The sequence below is a fragment of the Xiphophorus couchianus genome, chromosome 7, assembly GCF_001444195.1.
Source record: "Xiphophorus couchianus chromosome 7, X_couchianus-1.0, whole genome shotgun sequence".
Classification (NCBI taxonomy): Eukaryota; Metazoa; Chordata; class Actinopteri; order Cyprinodontiformes; family Poeciliidae; genus Xiphophorus; species Xiphophorus couchianus.
This window is the reverse complement of record NC_040234.1, coordinates 29,438,616-29,464,071: the sequence shown is the minus strand read 5'-3', so window position 1 is coordinate 29,464,071 and position 25,456 is coordinate 29,438,616. Positions and strand designations below refer to the sequence as shown.

At 35.5% G+C, this 25,456-nt stretch overlaps 1 protein-coding gene across 3 annotated transcripts in view; it reads right to left on the bottom strand.

The window, feature by feature from the left end:
• Positions 1-25,456, bottom strand: part of thsd7ba (thrombospondin, type I, domain containing 7Ba) — a 204,651-nt gene that overhangs the window by 58,620 nt on the left and 120,575 nt on the right. For all 3 annotated transcript variants that reach the window (XM_028024089.1, XM_028024091.1, XM_028024090.1), the window contains 5 exons: positions 23,754-23,985; positions 15,828-15,943; positions 14,882-15,014; positions 12,414-12,517; positions 4,410-4,601 (listed from right to left, as the gene is read on the bottom strand). In XM_028024089.1, coding sequence (XP_027879890.1) covers positions 4,410-4,601; positions 12,414-12,517; positions 14,882-15,014; positions 15,828-15,943; positions 23,754-23,985 — 777 coding nt within the window. The remainder of the gene's footprint in view (positions 1-4,409; positions 4,602-12,413; positions 12,518-14,881; positions 15,015-15,827; positions 15,944-23,753; positions 23,986-25,456) is intronic.

The window sequence follows — 25,456 nt, the reverse complement described above, 5'->3', positions numbered from 1 at the left end:
CAATGCGACGTTACTTAACTTCGACAAGGACATCGATGGCGACCGTGTTACCTCAGGCATCACAAAGAGTCAGCATTTGAAATCAGCAATTTTCAGCTCATTCTGAAACTACGTGTATCATTTCTGACTTAAATTACTCAGGTGTGTTCGACTAATGCACAACTTGCACCTGGAAATATGCAGACCCAATTCTGTTTAGCCTTGCCAGATGAGGGTTAAAAAAACTACATCTGTGAAAGAGGAATTTTGTAAGATCGTGGCCAAGGATAAACTACCTTACAAACAAATTAGACTGTGTCTACACTGGTTAGAAAGTGTCAATTTTGCTCTTTAATATAAATTTAAACTGTAATATTAAAGCAAACAACAAACACAAGATTTCAAAAATATATTTATACTAAAAAATTTTTAGTCAAAATGAAAACAATAAGGTTATGTATAACTATTAGAAATACAACAAATTAAGACATAAAATTTAGTTAAGTGAAAGAAGTTACAAACCTAAATGGGACATTGTCAATAGCATCTGCAGTATTTCTAAATGCAACTATTCTAGCATAATTCAGAGATTTAAAAGCTAATTCTAACTACAATGACTAAGAGCAATTGCAAACAGCTCCAATGCTGGATAGAAACCATTTATCTGCAGTTAAGCTCTAACACACACACATCTAATCTCTGATCAGTGGGAGACATAATTCCTGTTTGAATCACTATGCATCACAACATATTGCAGGGGAATATGGCTACAAATCAACAAAATATTCATTTCAGACAAAATAATCTCAGTGTCTGATCAGTTTACTAAGCATAAATCTGTGTATTTAAAAATCAAAGATATGCAGTCATATTCAATAAACTAGTAAGAACGGTTAAATAGGTTTAAAATATATATTTTATTAATTCCATATTTCTGTATAAAAATTATTTTTATTGGTCTGATGTAACATTCAAATTTCTTAATGTTTTACTTTCATTGGCTATAGTTGACAAATCATCACATATGACAGAAATAAAGGCTTGAAAACATCATTTTGTGTAATTTGTATATTTTGTTTCCCTTTATCAATTGATACAGAAAAAAAACTTTCAATATTCTAAGCTATTAAATTTGGCTGTATAACACTGTGCAACTGTTTTAAGACCTCAGTGAATAATACGAAACACAGAGTCATATTTTGTTGCTTCTGACTGTTTTGACAAAAAAATTTAGGCTACCAAAGCTTCCAACTATAGCCGTGCTTCCATCCAATTGTCATGCAAATTTTGAGCGAACCTGTCCATCTACTGATTTAGAGTGAATCGACCAGCCTATGCACAGCATAGTTGAGTCAAGCATCAATATTTGTTGATTTCCTGACTCCACAAGATGAAGAGGCTGCAAAGTAGCATGGACCACACATAAAAAAAAATGGAGAGTCCTCCCCTCCCAGCTGGGAGTTAGAACTTTGACATTAGCTTCGTGCCTCTAAGGCACAGACCCACTCAGGGGTTGTGTTAACAAAACATTTTCCCTATTTGACCATTAAAAAAAAAAAAAAAAACAGTGACAGAAAAATTTTAAAACCATCATGAAAGCCTCTTTGCTTTCTTAAGGCACCAATTTTTCTGAGTTTGTTGCACAAATCCAGCATTAAATTTTAAAGTTCACTAAATCAGAACTTATTCAAAAAAAGGGGTTTTCATCTCTGCTGTACGGCACTAACTCTTTTGCAAAAAAGTTAAAAACCCACTACAATCGAGCTTAAAAGTATTTTTGTGAAATTGGGGGAGTTATTTAAAATGTTTTCCATCAACTTTTTCTAATGCTTAATTTTTTTATGAAGCATTGATGGTCCCTCTTTCATTGTGATTCATAAGCCATGTTTCCGTTAACATTTTTTATTCACAGTGTAAAGTTCTTGATAAACGTGTTCGAATGCAAAACTTTACAGTGTGAATAAAAAAATGTTAACGGAAACATGGCTTATGAATCACAATGAAAGAGGAACCATAAAAAAATGGTTTGAATTTTAGTCTTTTCTTCTGTAACATAAAAGCTTTTTCACCCCTATTATGGCAAAAATTTATTCAGTGTAATTACATAAGCACATCAATGCCGATTAAAGATTAGATTTAACCCATTTCGAATTTAACAAGCAGTAAAACACTCCCCAGCACTGCTACTAATGAGCAGATATGCACTACATAATGGCAAATCCATCGTACATATATTAATGTATCACCACCTACAGGCAGCCATACATTCATGTAATTTGCATGTCTTTAGGCTTTGTGGAATCAACGCTCCATAAGCCATCAACATGCAAATTCCACAAAGAAAACCAGCAGGTCAGAAAATGACTGTGCTACCCTACCAGACCCAAATAGAGCTAGTGTCTGACAGAGAAAGGCATATGCTTCTATTCATGCCAAATGTAATTTGTGGTTTTTAATTCCCCAAAGCCTAAAGTCCGAGGTATAGCTTCAAAACCGTAAGGTACAAATTCAGTGATTTATATGTTCTTTCAGACATGTGGGAGAGCAGGCAGGTGGATGTGTCAGATGTTGACAAAACACAGAGCAGGGGCGGCTGCTCATTTTGTGTTTTTTCTTCTTGTTTCAGTCCAGGGCAGTGTGTTATACAAACTGTGGTTATAAGGAATATGACATAGAGAACATTTTTCTTCCAGTTGTTAAGCACACATAGCAAACATCTACCTGTCTGGTGGATTAGAGATCCACAGATTTAAAACTGTTATATCACAAATTATCTGTAGGTACTGAACGTTTATACTAAATTCATCATATTAATAATGCTATAAACATCCATTAACATATTTTGAATTATTTCAATATGCACTTACCATGAAACTGCCTATTATCTTTCAGCAGAGCATAACCTCTAATACAGCCAGTGTTTTTATAAGTAGAATTTAACAAAGTGACCTTTTTATTAATTTTTTTTCAGAGTGCACTTTAGTGGCTCAAATATTCCTGATTTATTTTCACTGCCAATTCCTTATCAGTGGTATTTTTTTTTTTTTAAATAGTAAATGTCATGTATCAAAATACTAACTGCAGTTTTTCTTTCTATACTTGGTTTTTCTTGACATCCTTCAACAGTCTGAAAAAACATATTTTTAGTTTTGAGTGCACAGGTGCAAAGTCTTTTGTTTGGTTAGTTTGTATGTGGCAATCACTTCTGTTTCTTTCATATTTATCCGACATGACCACTGGAGGAGCGAAGTAAATGGAGAAGCAAATAAAAAATATATATATTTTTATTCAAATTTACATTTTTTTTGTGTAAACCTCATCCATATTATTTTTAGATCCTTAATTTTCTGTCTGAATTGAAGAGCTAAGTGTGGAATATTTTTCGATATATCAGCTTTGATGTCCACTCAAGTACACTGACTTCAGCTGATATTCATGAAATTGAATAGCCACATGGTACAACTGAATAGTCTTTTGTTAAAGAGCGTTTTGGCTCTAAAATAACTTCCACTTCAGATACAGAGAAAGTAGTCAGCATCGAGCTCAAGGAGGCTTTACAAAATAGATGAAGTGTCTAAGCGTAGGCCATAGAATGCCACCATCTTCCTTAACCATAGACTGGAGCTTTACAAGAAAACAGCTCATCCGCTACCCATCAACCTCTCTGAAAAAGAAATTTAAGCAATAATCAGCTGAAATGCTCAAAAGACCTTTTATAACCGGCATAGGGTGATCAGAATTAGAACAAATTATTCCCAGGGGAACCCACCGGAAAGCAATGTCGGATGTCATGTGTTAGTTTCTCAGAGCATTATCAGGGGAGGAAGGCTAAGTTTACTACAACCCCTTAAGCATTAGATTAAATATTCATGAGGACAAATAGTATCCAGTCTGGTCTGCAACCATGACATGCAATTCATATTCTGCCATCTGCATGGAAATTGGGGATAACAAGCTATAAAGAGCTAATTTCAACCTGGTGAAATGCTAACAGGGACAGTGTAAAGTTATAGTAAGACGACCTGAATTACAGCCGAGGCGATGTTTATTGCAAATAGTACATCAAAGTCTACATGCTTTTGAGTATGTGAAGAATATGCAGCAATTAGTGCTGTCCAAGAAGCAACAAATAAATCCTGTCTGCTGCTGCCTTGGTGAGATCGATAAGGATCAGGCTGTCCAAAGGTCTCCTTGAGGAAATAGCTGCAACCTCTCACTCAATAGTCAGGCTTGACAAAAGCTTTCATCTTCTCAGCTTTAATTTATTTCTAAAGTCACAGTCAGCCATATCAATGAAATCATGCAGCAGCAATGTGAGAACGTTTGACATCGGAGGAAGATTTGATTGTTTCTGGAGTAATGAATGAAGCATTTGTTTTTGTATGACGCTAATGTCCCCACAAGATTAAAAGTAAAAGAAAAGTCCGTACCTACAAGTGAACGCCTGCGAGTGCGTGAGCTGCCACATCCGGTGCATTCAGAAAACTTGGACCAAGTAGTCAGAGTGCAGTCGTCCTTGCACGCCACCCGGCATTCTCTAATCTGAGAGGGAAAGGGTCCAGCCCATTGCAGGCACTCTGTCATGTTGGCTGGCTCCCCATCTTCCTCGACACAACTGATTCCTGCAGACACATGGAGAGGAAGTAATTCCAATTACATGGTGACTAATATTCACACAATAGCTTGTCAAGACTTTAGTAGGACTGAGAGGTATATTTCAAATTAACTGATGCATCACAAACATTATTTTTTACATTTCCAAAGAAGTTCAAAACTATGTAACTATTAGGTGTTTTCAATTTTATGTAAATTTCAAATATGCAACTATTTCAAAAACAGTGATGCAACAGTAGAAGCTCTAAACAAATTCTTATGACATATACACTGTTATATTAATTATTCCAATGCCTGGAGGATGTATGTTTGAACAAATTTTTAAGTTCCCCAAGTTCTTGAGAACTTTGAAACGTAAGTTTTGATCGGGAGGAACCTTTTGATCCAACTAGAGTTATGGCTTAGCAGGTAGCTAAATATTAGAGTGATTGCAAAGAGGCCCTCCAATTTCTAACACTGCAAGCTAATATAAGAGATTAAAGGTCAATATACTAGTGGAAACATGCAAAAAGTTGGTCAGCAATTTAAAAAAGACTTTGCTTGCTGTAAAAACAAAAATGATGATTTAAAAAAAATTGAAAAAGTTTTGGGAAGGGTAGAAATAACTGTTTGTAATCCCTCATCTACACCATATTTTGAGAAATATCTCTCAATTCCGATCAGAAACAAATTTCTTGATTACGGTACATGAAATAATTTGAAATCCAAATCTGTAAGAGATATAAATAATATTATGCTTAACTGTAGCAGTGGTAAAGATGTTTTATTTTTCAGTTTTTTCACATAATTCTCAAACTAGATTAAGCTTTAACAATCTACATATTTTTTTTATAATACATATAAATATTTTTATAAATATACAGTACTTAGAATAAAAATTAATCATGATCATGTTTGTATGGAAGATGATTAAGTCCACTGAAAAAATTTCATAAATTTGAGTTGAATGCAAATGACAGAGATGTGAGTCATGCAGGAGAACAAACTTTCTGGAAAAATATGTTGGATTTAAGTGATTTTCTTTTCAAGTACCTAATTAAAGTCAGTATTTGAGGCAAAATTTATATATATTTTCTTTCAGAGGCTTAATCCTCTTCTGTACATTTGTATTGGAATATAAACATTTCCCTTGATAAAGACCAACGGATGTGATGCCACATAACTTTTTTTTATTAAATAGAAAAAGGGCATAGATTATACATATTTTATTTTTGCAAGTAGTAAGATCCAGATGTATTTGTGAGTAAATAAGTTAATTCTGACATTGAGAAAGAATGGCACTTGCTCAAACCACTGATTTGGAGAATCAGGTTTCTTCAAATCAGAAACAGAGACAGTTACTATATAGAAAAATAGAGACCTGTCTCATGAACATTTGGGATAAAAAAAAAACATTGTCGAGGAAAATCCTAAAACTTTGATGCCTTAGAGAATTCACTGACAAGTACAAGAGCATAACCTACAAACACACAATCTATTGTATTGATTCATATCTGGCTTTTAAATTTCACCCTCTGACAAAAGCTGTGTGGTTTGCTATGGGTGCCTGGGGCGGACATTTACATAGAAAGCCCAGCAAAGGCGATGATAACCGGTATTAAGGTCCATTTACATAACACTAAAAGACAAAGCTCTAAAATCAAAAGACATTTGTTAAAAAAAGGGATGGAAACTGATAGTTGGTGAGGGAGCTTTATTCCTCTTTTTAGTAAAAACTTTATAGGAAGAAAAAAATTCACAAGCTGCAAAGAAGTCATCCAGCTATTATCACTATGACTACTTTGTCTTCAGTGACATTTAGTTCCATCCTTTCACCTATTCACTTAGAGAGCCAGCTCAACCACAGACAGCCTCATTCTGTCATTCTCTGTGACTTTTATTAGCATTTCTGTTCTGACTTTCTGACTTTGAAGTGTCAACCAGCCAATTTAAGAATAATTATTTCTGTCTGTTACGTAAGCTCATTTGTGTGGCTTTTCAAAGAAAACTCTCAGCAATTGTGATACTCTTGCTGTACTTTCTTCACCAGTGGCAAGGATCATCTTTTACTATAGATTACTAGATAAAGGTAAGCATCTCTGGTAATCACTCGAAGGAGACATTTTACCAAATGTTGTCAATATCTTTGTTGTATGGTTGTGGGGTACACATAAAAAGGTATTCTTTAAAGATCAAAGCTAGGTTTCCTTCTGTTATCAACCAAAGATCCACTTTCTAATATTACTTTTAATAGCAGGTTTTTCATATTCATATTCTCACCATCAAGCATAATTTCCATTTTAATTCTGTATGAAATGTTCTTCATAAAGTACTGTGAAGAGTAATATAGACCGGAATCATCAGAGCCATTAAGCCACATCTTTCCTGCACATCAGCAAAACTCATTTTGCACAGAGTAATCTTTTCCAGGAGCTCCAGTTCTACCAGGAGAGGTTCATAATACATGCTGCCAGGTCTGAGTTGGATTGTGACAATATATTGAAGTTAATGGAAGACTGAACTCTGCATAGTTGTTTGTTGTTTAATGAAGATTTTCTTTAATTGCTTGTTATCTTCCAGATGATTAACATTGGTAGTAAAGTTTTTAAAAAATTCAACGATGAGATGAGTTCAAGCTCTATTTGGTTTTTCATATTACAATGTGTTTTATGATGGTTTTATAATTCAGTGGAATCGAAGGTCTTCATTATTTAGGACATAATTAAAAAAACATGGGAACAGTGGTGCATCCTATATGTATCTGGTCTTTGGGAAACTTATAAAAGCAAACAGCATTATACAGTCTGCAAAATTAAAATATTCTTTAAGGGTTTTAACCTGAACTTTTTTTAAATGCACTAGTTAATTCATTATGTTTTATTATGAATTTAGTAGTAAAGCCTCCTTCATATCAGATAGATTAGGATTCTGTTCCGTTTCCAAGATTTCTAAGAGTTTTCAAATAAAGTTGGACCGTGACATATTTTAAATACCTAATATAAAGCAATCTTCATGTTAATGCTACCACAGTAACTATATCACAACACATTTTATTCACATTTTGCTAAATTTTCTTTTAAACACAGAAAGTAAAGTAAATGAGCTTTAAAAGCTATTGAATCATGTTTTTTGTTTGTTTGTCAGGGTGTTCCTCTTTAAAATGACTTTCTATAAGGTTTACATATTTAATGTAATATCAAGTGAAAAACAAAAACTTGGTGTTTAAGCAGCTTTGTAAGAAAACATACAAGAAGCACGATGCTTCCTCACTGTGGGGTCAATAAAAGCCATTTTCACTATTCTACTCTATTAGCCTCCAACTACTCTAATGTAGAAGACATTGGGACCCACATGCACTTTCCTATACTTGGTCCTCCAAGCCAAATTGAGCCAATAGGGCTGGAAGGTTTGACTATCTGGCCTCCAAACCAAACAGCCTGCAAGGGGGAACAGGGCAGTCAGCATCAGCTCATTAACACCATTCCTGCTCTTATGCAGACAGATAGCAGCATCCTTATGTTGGGATTTTTTTCTGCCTCTTGGACAGTGCTGTGAGATGGAATTTTATATATATATATATATATATATATATATATATATATATATATATATATATATATATAGGATAGATTTTATATTGTAGCAAGATAATAGCTAAAAATACCAAAACAAAAGAACACACAGCCTAGCCTGAGGAAAACACAAAACGTTTTGGTGTGACTTCAGATGTTTTTGAACATTAAGGCAGTGTGAGGTCTTTTGGGAAGATTTGCAGTGAACCAAGTCCCTTCTCTAACTTGTTGAGTTTGATTGATCTGCCTGAAACAAGTAAGAAAAAAAATGTGCCCAGCTTGTAGACTAACACCTAAAAAGCATTGAGGCTGACAGTACAGCTGAACATGCTCAGTGCAGGTTTCCACACACTCCAAGTGTACAGTACAAAAACCTTAAGGTTAATCTACAGTTGATGTTATGCTTTAAAGCTCGAAAGGTTGACATTTACACTTGACCTTGTTTTGAATGAAGTAAACCTCCTGCAAGTAGGAATGGCTGATGCAATTGTTTACTGGAGGAGGAATGCATGAGAATTACACCATAGCTCATTTTACAGAATAAAATAAGCTTGCATGTTTTTTATGCAAAAAGTAGCCACTTTATAGGTGCACTGTCACTCTGAATGTCAGCTATAAGTGGAAACTGATGCTATAATTTTTACAGGGTCAATAACAAAGTTTTCAAAAAGTTTTTTTTAATATACTGTGCATTGATTTCAAGTCAACATGCACTAAAATCTCTGATAATTTACTACAATCTTTCATGAAGAGTTCAAGACATTCTGAAGATTAAGAGGGATCCAAACCAGAACTGGGAAGGTGTACCTAATGGTTCAAAAGTTTTCATGGCTGCTTTACCAATAATCAATCACTATATCCACGACATGTAGATTTTTTTTTCTAACATGTTGTTCACAACCATCTTTGCTACATAAACCATGCATTAGATACTATGTTGTGGGTGAAATATGTGAACGCATACTTTCTTAAATTGCAGAAGATTTTTATGGGTGTCAGTAACTAATCGTTTCTTTTCAACGTCTTGCAGCGCGGGAATAAAATAGTAGTAACAGAGCTTTCTTGAAACAAAGATTTGTGCTCTGAAAGCTTTTGTGGCTTCTTGAAAACTGAGTTGCTGTTTTCATACTCAGGAGATTTATGCGATTATCCACTCAGGTTTTTATTACTACGATCAACTTTAAATTTTAGCTATTTGGAGGAGGAAGTGCTTCACAAAGACTGACATAATCTGTTTTCCACCTGATAAAAAAACTCTGCAGTTTTATATATTTTAATAAAACATTGAGTCTGTATAGGGTAGAACATTTCTGAATTAATTTTATTGTTTTATTTCCCTGTCATCCCTCTCAAAGACTGCTTTTTTTCATTTATGTGGGGGAAAAAAAGAAGATTGTTAAAAAAAAGTTTGAGACAAATTTATACTGCAAATAAAGTCAAATTTTTGTTACAACTATAATGAAAATATGGAGCATTGTGTTGCTTTGTTTTACTTGTAGCAAAGTTATTTTTAAAATATTCTTTCCCACACCTGGGATTTTACTATCCTCAGGAAGTATTCAAGGATAAGAAGTGTTTTTATGGTTGCAATTAGATAAGAACGGGACTTTATCAAGGATGCTAATCTCTGCTGGGTTTCCCCCCCGGAGATAACGAGCTAACACGTCGCTTATTTTGAGAAAATAACCATACAAGATATTGAACATTGTCATTTAACTATGTTAGGCATAAATCCTTTGTGTTGCAAAAATAATCTCTTTTTTCAATTTGTCACGCAAAAAAATCTTTATTTTTATGCCCTAATCAGAAAGAGTAGTGAAAGGAAATTTTGTTTTCAAAGAAAACAGAACAATGTTGCATGCGTTTGTATTTGTGCCCCTGCATTGTGTGCAAATATACACACACTTTATAGAGACACCGAGAAATCTGGTCTGTTAACCACTATGCGTAATTTTAAATCTTTTTCTTCACACCAGAGGTCTGAAACATAAAATTTGTTACTTTTCTAGGTTTTCACACACTACAAACATCAATAAATATCCATACAATCAAAGATGAACAAAGTACCGAATACTACCTATATAACGTAACATTTTCAAATATACAGAGGTAAGTGGATAGTCTTTAAAGGTCTGTGAATAAATAAAGAATTCTAGTTTTCAGTTCTGAAGTCTTAAATACGCCCTTGTCAATTGTTTCCTTCCTCTACCATGGTCCTTTTCCCAATTATTATGCCCTAATTATATATCAGTCTGACATTTATGTATTCTTGCCCAGTGAATTAGTTCTGCCACCCATGGAGCAAAAGTAACTCAAAGTTCTTTGGCATTCGTAAGTCTATATTTAAATTCCGTGTTTCTACTAATCACAAATTTTCATCTCACACTTCAGTTTTTTTGAAATGTCACAGGTATTTAACTTAGCCATTTTCTAATCACATTCAAATAGGATGCTCCAAAGGTCAATGAGGCTTGCTCTTAACCTGGGAATGCCACAAACACTTTCACTGTGCTCGTTAAAAATTCACTTCAGAAATGTCAGTCATAATTACGAAGAGAGACGCTTGCTGAGATCGGGATTGCTCAACTTCTCAAGGCAACACAGAGCAAGGCTGAACACTTCATTTAATCACACAGATTTAAACAGACCAACCTTCTGCTAATGTATTACTGGATGTTTGCTAACCTGTAAATCCATATAATGTTGCATAATGGTCTTTTAATTATATAGATAATGGAAACAATCTCCACTGATGAATCTAAAATGCTAATTAAAAACCTTTTTACTTTGGAGCAAATCAGCAGTGCTTTACAATTTTCAAAGCAAGGAATTTTCAGATCAAATGTTCTAACGATTTCAACTGGCAAATGCACTCTCCTCCTAGTACACGTTAATGTGGTGTAATCATTTTATGTGTTATAGACACAGTCTAGCCTTAGACATCTTTCATTACATCTAGTTTTAAAAGTATGGTCTATTCTAACACTCTTTTTAACAGTATTCACACTCTTCTTAACAGTATAATAAAGAACACTTATGCAACGAGTTTATTTCTATAAAAGCCATCTATTAAACACATAGCATTTTTCAGAAATAAATGTCAGAAAATGTGCCACTCACAGGATGAGGCTTAAAAGCCTAAGTGACGGAATGGGCTGTTTTCAGCCAATGTGTTTGCCGATTTGGTCTGGATGCAAACTTTACTTTTTTCGTTTGGTTGCAGTTTGCATTCACATTGTATTTTTGCAAGTTCACTAACTTGTAAACAGGTGACGAACATTGCTCCCAATGAATAGAAATGACAGGAGTGGGAAAGAGAACAGACAGAGAGAGAAAGTAAATGTGGAAGTCCTGTCTAATGCTGTTCTGTTGTGCACACTTGTGCTGTTATCACAACTGAAATACCATTTTGAATGTCAAGAGCAGCTCGTTCAATGCAAATTTGGCAATGTGATATTTATAATTTTGAAATCAGCAAATGTGTGTTGCAAGCTGAAAGAGACAAGATGCTCTGTGTGTCCTGACCTAAAACATGCAACAATGAACGAATAATGATTACCATGACAACAATAATCCATTTTATTTAGAAATCCTAGCAACTCAGGTTTTACCATAGACGAAGCCAAACAAAACAAACAGTTAGGTTTCATACTAGGATGGATTGCATGGAAACACTGATTAGGTAAAAATATTACATCATATAAATCAAACTTCATTACCTAAAACAAGAAAATGCAGCTTGCTTGCCATTTTTCTTTATGCAAAATAGATTTTAAACAGATTTTTCACAGTTGATATTCCACTTTCTTCCTGAAGTCTGTTTATGGCTGGGAGTTAAATCTCTCCTTACAGCATTCTGATGTTATTTTGCATAGCCTGAATATGCAGAATAAAAAACAACATACTGTATATCATATATGAAATGTTATTATTTGAAGATGATCCAATCAACCTCCATTACTAAATGGCAAAATATTTATTCATGCTCCTGTAACATAACAAGGGAGTGCTAATACAGTAGTACTGAAAGTGTACCTTATTAGCAGAATACATTAGTAGGAAGCCTATGCTGTGTTATAAAAAAAAAAACAAATCAAAAAAGTTGTCTACTTCTTTTCCACATCTCCTGTTCAAGAAGCCCAACAGAAAAAGATAGTTAATCTTTTTTAAACACAGACAGTTTAAGGGTGGAACGGTGAAACATGGTGGCAGCAGCTGTGTGGAGAACAGAAAGTGTGGAAAAGACAACAGGTCAGGGTTAATACTTGCCTCTTGTTTCTAAACCATTTCCACAAGCTTCTCCTGATCCCGATAATCCTCGTCTAACAGAATCAGGCACCAGGGTACAACTGTCCCACTTGTGCATCCTCCACCTACATAGGGTGACAAACACAAAGGTTTTATTTGGTAAAGGATGAATGCAGTTTTATATCTTAACACATATCTTATATCTTTTATATCTTATCATAACTTTTTATACTCAGTTTGTAAATTGATGTAACTTTGATGAAGCATTACTCATCTTGTAGAGATCAACAAGAACATTATTATTGCTTTTAAATTTGTCCTATTAGCATATTCTCTGTTTAACAGAAAATGTTTACATGATGCATTTTGCTATGTTTATGTTGCAATATGTCCCGTTAAAATTACTGCTATACCAAATAGGATACATAATAGAATTATATACATATTTTATACATATTGGTGATCAAACATACAGTAACATCAAACAAACACAAATACATTTCGAATCTTTTAACCAAATAACTAATTTGCATGTATACTGTGAAGCATTGTGCAACATTGTAGAATAATTAGTTAGCATTCTAAAAAGGCAGATAAACAATGAGAACCAATTGTGAATAATTGTTTTCCTTGATGTTTTATTTCTCATATTTAGATTAGCAGGTGGCAAATTATAAACGCTCCAAATTAAATAACAATAAACGAGATTCATAGTTTAATCATTGGAGTCATGAAACTCCTTTTAACTACTGTGTTTCCCAACCTCTTCATCTCCTGCTTCATTTTTATGATAAATCTGACTCAGTACGGTGATACTGTCATTAATTCCCAATACTAACAGCAATAAACCTTTTTAGATCATTTATATATCTTGTTCTAATTGAAACAGCTCAAGAGTTTAAACCAAAAGATAAGTGTTGTTTAAATATATACACAGATCACTATGACCATCCGCCCAGACTGGGCTTGTTTGAGAAGCCTACCACAGAAATGGTTGGTCTCCCAGGAGAGCACCGACCAAAGCATCGCCCTGTCTCTGTTGCCATGCTTTCCTCTCATAGTGGTTTCCACAGATAGATGAAACACACATACCTGACCAACCAAGTAAATAAAAACATCGTCTGAGCAGAAAAACCTTCTTCCTTTGAGTCGAGGTTGAGTTCTGATGACTAAAGTCCATTCATGGAATTTTCTATGAATAGCATAGGCAACCTGATTTGCATAGGTCAAGAACAAGAACTGCAGTGTTGCAAATATTTAGTGAATACATTCACAATTTGGACCAACTATTTTTCATATTTAACCTGAGGGAAACTGAAGAAATTGTTATTCTTTTTAGATAGAGGTGTGGTGAGCAGGGAGAAATTTTAATGAGCCAGTTATGTTAGCTAACAGCTAGCTAGCTGTTAGCTTCTGCAAGGTGACTTTTCTTCAATTATAAGAAAACTTCAGGTCAAACTTTATGTGTGAACGCTAAACAAAATAGTTGCAAATTTTGTTAGTTGGTTGTTCTATGACTATTTTTTTTTCACCAAACAATATCAGTAGCTAGCCTAATTATATAACTGCAGTAGGATTTTGACATTAATTAGCTAAGACTGGCAGTTGAGCCCGTCTAATCCAAAAACAGCAACAACAGCAGAGTGAAAATGATTGATTGTGAAAGTGAAGCTGAAATGCATTTTTCTGTGGAAACGAGAGGACATCTGTTAGAGCCAGATATCCTTGACTAGAGGCCCTGTTTGAAGTAGCTGCTTGCTTGACTCCCCCATGAGTCATGGTACCTGATTCTACAGAGAAGGATTGGTCATAGCCCCCTTTTAGTTTTTTTATGGGGAAATTTGATGAATATTTAAGTACCCTTACGATAGTGTATAAGCTGTACGTTTAACAGCCAATCATCAGTCTGTCCACCCTAAACTTAGAATGAAGTCATTCAGTTTTACCTAATTAGAGACCTGAGAAAGAAAAGTGTAGCCTTTTTATGCACCAATGAGTATATTGTGTAATTTAGAGATTGCTTTCCTGCATGTTGGATCAAAGTCAGATTCACCCACGTTGCTAGGCCATATCATCAAAGACATTATGGTTTCATCATCTGTGACCTTACAGATAATGTCATCAGTCTGGATAGCATAGCTGAGACAGCAGGCACTGGTGCTCACTTAAATCAGTGATCTATTAAATCAGGTTAATCTATTAACCTACTATAACAGCTATATGGATAAATTGAATCTTAAGTTTTCTTTTTTTTAATGCAGCTACCTAACATGACAAACTAAAATATATGTCTTTGTTCAATAGGTTACTTACTTGGATTATCTAACTCACTAACAAAATGTAGCTATTGAATATTTTACATCAACTAATTCTTACAACAAGAGTTATTTATCAGGTTGTCGCCCTTAACACGTTCCACAATGCATTACACACACGGTGCGTTACTGATAAGAAAAGAAAAGATATTTAACTATAAATTTTGTCTTTACCTAAACACTGGACATACACGAACTGAGTCACACTCCCTTCCTTCGTACAGTGTGTCAGGGCACTCTTGACCTCCATTAGCAGGCTTCTGAATGATGATTCTGTACCGAGATTGCATTGCAGCAGTTGAATTATCTGTTCAACACAAAACACAAATTTCACAAAAAGTATCTTCTTATAATGCAGTACACAAAAAGTCTAAACAGATAAATGAAGGAGACCCTTGTAAAGGACAGTGAATTTAAAATGATGAGAGCACACGTTTCTTATAAATATCTCCAACAAAGATCAGACATCATCAGCACAGTCTGACATCTCAAAGAGACAGCCAAAGAAACAAGTGATCTCAAAATTGATCCGACTCTGATTAGCATGCCCTTGATGCTCGTGATGTCCTCCAGTTCACTGCAGTCTGTTTTCGGACACACCACAATGTAATGGCTTCATTTGGCTCGGGCTCCAAGGCTCATTACACAAAACTAATTACAAAACATTCAAAATGCTGCAATTAAGAAAGTGATTACATCGTCAGCAGGCCCAGTGGACTACAGCATATTTACAGTGATGCTATGCCTGCTCACTTCTACAAAAAAACAATTACATAATTTTTGATTTCCAAGATACTACAGTACACCTATGGAAAAACCATTAAATACTCATTTTCCTCTTGATGTGTCAGCTTAATGTAATAAACACTTAAGGGTGTCATCTGCAATTAAATGTAATTATTAGGCACGCTGGACTAGTTTGATGTGCCAGTTCATTCTGGTTTGTCTTGATCAATTGTTCCCTCACAACACAACAAATTGTTAATGAAACAAACTCTCAAATTGTGCACTGGCAGGTTTACTGATATTTAATACTGATTATTTCCACATCATATGAATATTATTTTACATAGTGTCAGTCTTATAGGTTAACAACATCATCCTTCATGCAAAGACCTACCTGGGAGACAAGATGCTGGACATGCTGTCCATTCGCTGAAAGGGGTCACTACACAGTCCTTCTTGCAGGGAAACAAACAGGGCCGGGTAGTTTCTGGGCGAGAAGACTCTAAACACCTGCAAATGTGGACAAAAAGTCAACTGGCTCCTCTCGACATGAAGGAGCAGTGGCTCTACTCTGATTCCCTCCCGGATGCCTGAGCTTCTCTCTCTAAGGGACAGCCCAGACACCCTAAAAAACTAAAACTAATTTCGGCTGCTTGCATCTGTGACCTCATTCTTTCGGACATGACCCAAACCTCATACCATAGATGAGGGTAGGAACTTCCACCGGTAAACTAAGAGCTTCGCTTTTTGGCTCAGCTCTCTCTTCACCTCGACAGACCGGTACAACACCTGTTTCACTGCAGATGCTGCACCAATCCGCCTGCTGATCTCCTGCTCCACTCTGGGCAGGATATCCTCCCCAACCTGGAGAAGGCACTACTCTTTTTCAGTTCATTTATTTATGCATTTATTTAGATATGATTTTTGTTTTATTTATTGAGATAATAAAAGAAAGAACCTTGAACACATTGAACAAAACAGGTTTTGCATGTCATTCAACACATTTTCTCTTTTGGTTTTCTTATCCAGGGTGTCAGACACACACAGAGACACGCCGACACACATAAAACACATACACAATAAAGTATAGGCAGTAATGTTAGCTAGCTTGATTAGATAACTAGTATTAGCTAACTTCAAAGAAGGCTAATAGGTTGATTTGTGACAATAACACTGTCAGCACTGATGATCGACACACACACACATTTATATATGTTGCTTTCCACCCATTGCCAAGCTACTGCGGTAGAACAATTCCATTAGCAAAATGAAACCTGGAGATGTAGGTATTCATTTAGATCGTCTTTGTGCGGAGGATTGGAAAAGGCACACAGCAAAGCTAACTGTACTGAGCACGAAGCTTCCAAACCCATTCCAAATAGCTGATGATCTGTGGGTTGACAGTCCTCAGAATTGACTGCCAGTTCAGTATGTGAACATTTACAATTATCTCATTAACATAGGTGCCAATTCTCCAGCACCCACATGTACCAGCTAAACCAGTTTCCCTACACAGGGTCAAATAGAGCCACATATCCATCTATCTCGTGCCACACACAGACTTGTTGCCGTGGTAACCGAATGACAACACCTCCGCTAACCTAGAAAGCTGAGGTTACATTTGAGTGTATACATGCAACATTTCCCACACAAAAAACAGAACGTTCAGTTCGTTACAGTTGATTTTTATTTTACAATTATTAATAAATGATCAACAAAGGTTGATTAGCTAAACAATTGTGCTACTATTAATCTGTCAGAAAGTGTGTGTGTGTGTCACCTTATTTTTATTTCATTTTTTTTGGTAACTGATCAGAAGCCCACCAAACTGCACAGCACATCCTAACATCTATATGTTAAGGTTATTGAAGTTAAGCATAGCTGGACTACTTCTTCTCTCGCGCTATTTTTTATATTAAAATATTTTACTGAAATGTGATACCTTGCTATCTAGTTGTCATAGTGGGGACAATAAGTCATCCATCCATTTATCTTTTATATATTATGCATAGATTTAAGATTTTGTACGTTTTGTTGACAGCTAAAAACAATGTCAGCAACTTTTCTGCCACCCAGCAGGAAGCTGGGTGTGTGATGTCACGTTTCAACATGTCTATATAGCCATGTTTAGACAGGGGTTTAATATTAGACATTTAGTATTAGATAGTACGCATCATATTTTAAAATTAACACATTTACTCTAAATGTATAGCAGAAAGTTGAAATATAGTAACAGAAAACTAATAATTTCACTAAAATGATCAGCTTTTAATCAGCAATGCTGTTTTCTTGAGTGTGACAGAAACAACTCAGCTCTTTCAGAATGCGACATTACTCGTTCTGCATCTAGATTACATAAATATACATAACAGGTTCACCCCTGAGTGCATTCATTCTTTCACATTTGAATCTGTCCTAATTGCAGAGACAGATGCTAGTTTCTTTGTAGAGCTGCAACAGATCTTCCTTGGAATTAGACCGATCTGTAATTGTACATCAATTTGAAGTATAAAATCTAACCTTTAAAAATATTTTTTTTCTCCCTCTTCCTGTACTCAGAACTCTGATTCCAACTGTATTCTACAATCTGCTTCTCCTGGTCTCCTTCTTGTTGCTTTTTCACTTATTCATGCAAATCCTGAAAACTGTCAGAGAACTCAGTGTTGAAGCAGCAATGAATTTGCTAAAAGAGGTAAAGAGATATTCAGTGAAAGCCCAGTGACACCTCACCTTATGCAAATCTTCATCTACTGTAGCTTTACCAAAAAAAAACTAAGCAACTTCACTGAATTATACTGTTAACACAAGACCAGTGAAAACAGAGGAAAGCATATCCACCAGTAATTGCACTGCCTCAACTTTGAACTAATAACATTTGTCACTAATGAATTCTACTGCTAATTAGAGGACCAAGATAGCTGTTACACATTTTTATTATGTGAGATTGCCTAATTGTTTTTGAGATCCACAACCACTGTGCCTCCATAACCCAATGAGGCACAGTGTAGAAGGAGTAAGTAGCAGCTCTCAGCAGCATTTTTGTTTTCAAAAAATACACTTTGGTCTACCTGTGTCAAAGATAAGAAACTGGATAACACCCAGCTGCCAGAAGTGTGCAACTCTAATAACAAGAAAAGCTAATTCAGCATTTTGTTGAGTGTAATCTAGGAAAAAAAGGCTAAAACAAGGGTGCTAATTAAATTGGGGAAAATGTTTCAACATGAAAATTGTTTAACACTACGTCCTTTCTGGCATGTTAAAGGAACTGTTAAAGTTTTTTTAGTGCCTTCAAACACTTTCTTTCTCTAAAATATATTTTTTATGTCATCTTTTAATGTTTTTTAGGCAAATTCATTTCTTCTGTCACACACCCCATAGGCCGTGTTGTATTCTCTGAGTTGTAGAGTTTTAACATGATTGGGATTAAAACATTCTGCAAAATAAAATAATTCATAAGCTTTGATGTTTTGATGAAACAACAGGCACACTCCTCCTCCTTGTCTCGCAGAGGCATGCATAGATCTCCAAATTTCATTTCAGGCTGACTGACTCCTTTTCCCCCAACAACCAGAAATCCAGGATTCACTGGAGGCCCAGCATGGTGCTACATCCCTCCGACTGCAGAAGCCAGCACGGACAGGAATGAGATCAAAGTACACCAAAGCATGAGAAGGCAGGATATATAAAGCCTTTTCCTTCCCTAGCTTTATCCCCTCTCTTCTCTCTGCCTTTTTGCAATGATGCATGCCAGAGGCCATGGCAAAGCAACAAAGCAGCTGGGGGAATATTGTGGGATTTGCTTAAAATGAGGATGTCAGACGTAAAGTTAAGGCAATGAGGTTCAGCTGTGACAACAGTGTAAGGATTGAAGGTCTTTTAGATATTTTTGGAAATGTCTTAAAGAGTGCAGTAAAAGACCAAATTAATTGCTGTCATGGTTTAAGGTAATCCATACTAAAATGATAAGTACTCTTTATAGCAAAATATATCACCACAGTTTCCATAATCATTGAATTTATTTAATTTCTCAGAATGTCTGTGGATATTGCTTTTCAACAGTAGACAGAAAACTACACTGAAATTGGCCTTTGTAGGATGGACTCTGAATTAAAGGTGGCACTATGAAGTGGGATAACTGAAAATATTTTTACCTTGTGGAATATCCACATTTTTTCTGTCATCTCCTGGTTTGTCCTACTCTGCAGACCCTTTTTGTGTTTGTAGATTTATAATATTGGACATTATCTCTGTAAATTTCTTTGAAAACAACATTAAGGCCGCTGAATATCACAGGACTTTACAGAGTTTGTATTTAAACACACTGATCATACCCACCAAAATTAGTGGGATTATTTAATTAAAGGACAAGTCAACGTCCCCTTTCAGTGTCTCCAAGGATATACAGAGAAAAATGCTTTCATCAAAACCTTTCTAAGAGATTTTAATTGGTGAAGTTGGAATATTTGTCAATATTCATGTCCTGAGAAACATGAAAAAGCCATCACAACTGCCCAGGGTTTTTGATCATTCACTGATTTTCAGTTTGAATGGAGCAGAAATGCTGCTGCTGCTGTCACAGCATGTGTCTGCATCATTACTACTCCCATGACGCACATCTTGCAGACATTAAAGATTTTTGGAGAATATCAAGCAGATTTGAATTCAGTTTTAGAGCTTAGCTGTTGTTAAATTGCAATAAATAATTACTTTAGATAGCTTACTTTAATCCTGTTTAGAGCTCTCATTTTTCCCCCTTTCATTCCAAGAATTATGATTGGTGCAGTTCATGTAAAATTCACTCCATCTACGCGTTTCCCTCACAGTACAGTTTGGAAAGGCTTTTAAACCATAGTGACTATGAAACAATTAATACTGTATTAGTCTGATTTCACTGTTTTAAATTGTATTCTGGACTCCACAGTTGCAGTGGATGGGGATGACAGCTGCACTCCAGGAGTAGCAGGAACTGCTCTGTGTCAGGTGATGTAATCTACATAAACTCTTGTTAAAAATGAACGCAAAAAAGAGTTTAAAAAAATGTTCAGGAAACACTGGTCATGCCTGTTAAAAAGGTCAAAAGTTTAATTTGTGATCTCACATGACTAGAGGTCCTTCCTTGTCCCCTACATGGCTTGTGGCATTCTTTAGGAAAGACTATTATTGCTTTCTTTCAGAGGCTTTTTGGCCTTACCTTTTCCATAAAGGCATGACTTGAGGAGACTGAAAATAAGACTCATCTTTTCAACAAAATTTCCACCTGAGTGGTGGATTCTGCATCTCCACTAGAATTACCATGTACCTCCTGGCTGCTTTTGTGACTAATGCTTTTCTTCCATGGCCTACACATTTAGCAGGTATAGAATTACACCAAAGTCTTTCCAATTTTTGATGACAGATTGAACAGCTCCCTGAGATCTTCAAAGCATAGGATATTGCTTTATACTCCAACCCTGCTTAGAGACGACTGTAATTTTCTCCTGACTTGTCTGGTGTGTTTCTTGGTCTTCATAGTTTTATTTATGTACTAACATTCTCTAAGCAACCTCTGAGACCTTCACAGAACAGGTTTCATCATTCACACCAACAAATACTATATCATTAAATACTATACAGTGATCCCTCATTTTTCGTAGGGGTTACGTTCCAAAACGAACCGGTGATAGGCAAAATCCGTGAAGTAGTTACCTTTATTTTTTACAATTATTATACAGCATAATTAAATACTCTACATTGAACCAAAGAACAAAACCTGTTTTCAGGGCCAAGCATTTTTTAACAAATAGAACACGTTCTTACAAATAACTACAGTAAAATAATCATTTTAATCATCAATACGAAGTACAGTAGGACAAACTGTGACTCGCGTATTTCACTGTTCCTCTGACTGTGATGCTGCAGCCTCACTCCGCTCTCTAGTGTCTTTTTCTACTAAAGCCCGCGGTGCAGGTATGTTTTTTCGAGAGACAAACATATTTATCGGTAGCTGTTGTCGGAAACAGTATGGATGAATAAAAGAAAGAAAAAAAAAGTTACACAAAAGTGTTTTTTTGTAAAGATGATTTGAAGTGTGTTTTGTTGCAACCTGAAGTGTGAAATAAACTTCAGTGGAGTTTGAAAACAAAATAGGTTTATGTCTGGTTGAACGATGTGTGTGCCCAGCTGATTTTTTTTTTTTCTTTTTTGGGGGGATTTTATTGTAATCTATGGGGGGGCCCAGAAGAAAATCTTTGTGAACCACTGCTATGTACCAATGTTACACAAACGGTTTGTTCACAAACTGGGTGACTTTTGGATGTAACTGGTTGCACTGGATTTATTTTGAAGGATTGAAGAGTACAGACGGTTGAATACGAATTCAAACTTCAGATTTTTGATGGTAATAATTGAAAGCCATGTATCATTTTACTTATATTTTACTATTTTGTAACAGTATACATTATTCTATTACTTGTAAATGCTTGGAGTTTGCAATTTTGAAGACCAATTGTGGCAAAATTATTTGTTTAAATTATTAACCATGACATGCAGTATGTTATTTATTTCTCATACATATTGCCCTTGTTAGAAAATATCGCCACAAAGTGCTATTTTGAACGTAGTATTTGAGCAAAGTGTTGAAATATTGAATAGAGTTCACAGATGTTACTATAGATGCCATTCTCGGCATGTGGAAAAAAGGAACAGAAATAAAACTGAAAATCAATCAAACTTTTTCCTGCAGGCTCTGGCCTGATACCAAAGAAAACCCACTAAGCTTTTGGTAGAGCCACAGATCCCTGCAGAGATTATTGCCCACCATGAAATGCTTAGGTGTTTTGCTGACTGAAGGAACCTGTTTTTTACGAATAACATTGGTTTTTGTTTTGAAATTTCTGTTCAGAAATGTGAAGACATTTTCAGTTGAACATTTGCTATTAAGTAGAAAAACAATGTCCTTTGATGATGGTTGTGTATCCCTAAGAGTATATGTGCTTCATTTAATAAGTAACTGAAAGCTCTTACTCAGAAGTTACTGACAGACACAATCATTATTGATGAATAGCAACATGCAGGTCTAAGTTTTAGGTGGTGTTCAAATAAATGAACACTTTGCAGGGATATGAGAGAGGCGAAGTGATTAAATTCACAGCACACTGTATGAGCGAGATCTGTTGGAGGAGCAGAAATGACAGCTTTCATTAAAGCTTTTGTGGTGGCAGACAGGACGCGCATGAGAAAAAAGCCTCTCTATAATCCATTTTATGGCCCTGTCAATAATATGTTGAGCTAAAGAAGGGCAAACTTTGTGAATTATTTATAAATCTGTCTTTCTGGTGCGGGCTTTAACATCATTAAAGTGACAGCACAAAAGCCCTTAGCAGTGTTTGATATTGTATTGCTGAAAGAGAAGGATAATGGGGGAGCAGATGCAAGATGAATCTCGGGTTCACACACTCATATATATATATAAATATATATAAAAGAATAGCAAAAACACAGAGTGAAAGTATAAAGGAAGAGAGACACTTCACAAAACTCTTGGGATGTGAATTCACAGAGCATCCCGTCCTCTGAGTCATCTTTAAATATCTATATGATACTTAAGTCCAGACATGTTTTTTTTGTGTTTTTTTTTTTAAATGAACATTGTGTATTTAGAAATTATAGTCTATAAGGAGTATTCATATATTTGACTACTTGCACATAATTTCCCAACAATCTTTAAAAGGTATAGATTACTGTACCTTTAGCAAAAACATGGAAAGAAAAGATAAAAAGAAAATATGACTTTCTATTCTAGGCAGAAACAAATATGTTGGTTTGTAAAGATCAAAATGCAGGAGTAAAAAAAGTAACTATACAACTCAGAATAAAGTCAAAACATTACAAAAAACTATGAAATCTTAGTTGTTTTTTCATCTATTGCAAGTCTGGTCTTGTTTCTAGTCCAAATGTTTTAGTACCCTAGAAATAAGACAAAACTACCTTACAAGTAACTTTTCAGCAAGATATAGAAGCTTGTTTTAACTCCATAATTCCTTAATAATAATTTTTAAAAAGGTACTAATTCCACTGATTATAAGACATTGTTCTCGTGTTATCAATGAAACAATCTGCTGGTGGAACTTGTACTTTTTCATCCAGTAATTATTGACATAAAACAAGTTCCTACATCTTGCTGAAAAGTGACTTGTAAGTTAGTTTGCCATATTTCAAGTGTACTGAGAGATTCACACTAGAAACTAGACCAAAACACTGTGGTAAGATTTAGTGTTTTTGTAGTGAAATGCTTTAAAAATGTCCTGATGACAACAAATTTACCCTGTGGCAGAGAACATACCTTTTACTTATGACTGGACCAGCATTCATCCTCATGCAGCTGACATTACGGCTCTGAACTCCAACAGGGCAGGCGGACGTCTCATTCCAGGAGCTACTTTCATTGATTGTAGAAGACGCGTCCTCAGTACAGGGTCCCCATTCTGAGGCTTCCCAGTAAAATACAGTGCAGGAATGATCATTGCAGACTCGCCATTCTTCTAGGACCGGGGCTGCTGGGCATGTTTTACCATCTGGAGGTGAACACAAAGAAAACAAAAAATAAAAACATGTCACAATGTAGCCCTTCAAAAAGTGCAGATTAACACGCTGTGTCAAGTAAACTGGCATGGAGTTGTGAGATCTTTCCAGGTACACGCAGAAAAGGTGTATGAAGGCCTGAGAGAAATAAAGCAATTTAGTGGTTTACTTAAATAAATCATTTCAGTTTAATATGTATATCAATAATCAATATATAACTTTGTATTTCTAAATGTAATGTTGATCGGTAATGTGATTAATTATAATGAAGATGATTGATGACTTATAGTAAGAGAAAAATGTGATTAATTATAATATGTTGATCTGTAATGTGATTAATTATAAGGACTTAATGAATATCGAAGCCAAGATGATTTATGGTTTTAATGCGATGGTTAAAGGTTTGTAACAGATGATAAAGTGAGTTATAGCGAAGTCAGGAAAAATAGCGAAGTCAGGAAGGATACAGTCTCATGATGAGTGAGGCCTCGCTGACAAGATGTCGCAAGCTGGGGAAGCAAGGGACTTTCGCAAGACTCAGTGAACAGGGTGGGGAACACCGGGGATTACACAATGAGCAGCAGATGTTCAGGAAGCCACAGGAGCTCGCCTTACACACATATGGGAGTGGAAAAGCAGAAGTTCAAGAAAAAAATAGTAAACCGAGCTGCCCATACACACATATGGAGGAAAAAAGTATAAAACAGGACGGGAAAGAGGAAGTAACTGTTCTTTGTCTGCGGCACCGAAGTAGAGTTGACACAAAGAAGCAGATCGAGGAGACAACAGCAGACCACACCTTGGAGCTACGGGAAAAGCTGAAGCTTCGTGCCGCCAAAGGGAGACAAGTTCCAATCGTCCAACCCGGGTTCCTGATTCGATCGTCGGTCTTGCCTCAACCCAAACATTGCAACAGACTTGGAGAAAAGACAAAGGTTCCGGAGGGATAAAGAGTCGGGTTTTCAAAGCAATTGAACCCTCTCTACTTTGATTCTATTCTAAAGAGGATTTTTCCACACAAAGGACAAAGATTCATACCAAGGTTTTCGGACGTTCCTGTTGCTAAAGATCCACCTCCAACTGGGTATGAGTTGAACTTGCTTCCTAAAAAGCTATCTCAGAATCTGCGACATAAGTTAGGGAAAAGAGACAGGATGGTATGATTATACATGTTGATTTTATTACACTGCTCTTGAATTATATACAATTGATTATTGATTTGTATGTCACATATCCCTGCTTAAGCTTGCTTAATAAATTCATACTCTAAAATTCTAATGAGGTTGGTGGACATTGGAATTAATTGAGTCATTTACTCATTTTTCAGTTCTTTTAATAAAGGTAAAACTAATGTACAGGGTTCTAGTAAAGAGGAGGCTTCATAATTTCCTTTGGTGAGAGTAAAATAATGACCCGGGGACTTACATCCAAGTCACTAAATTTAATCTAGCCGGTTCCAAGAGC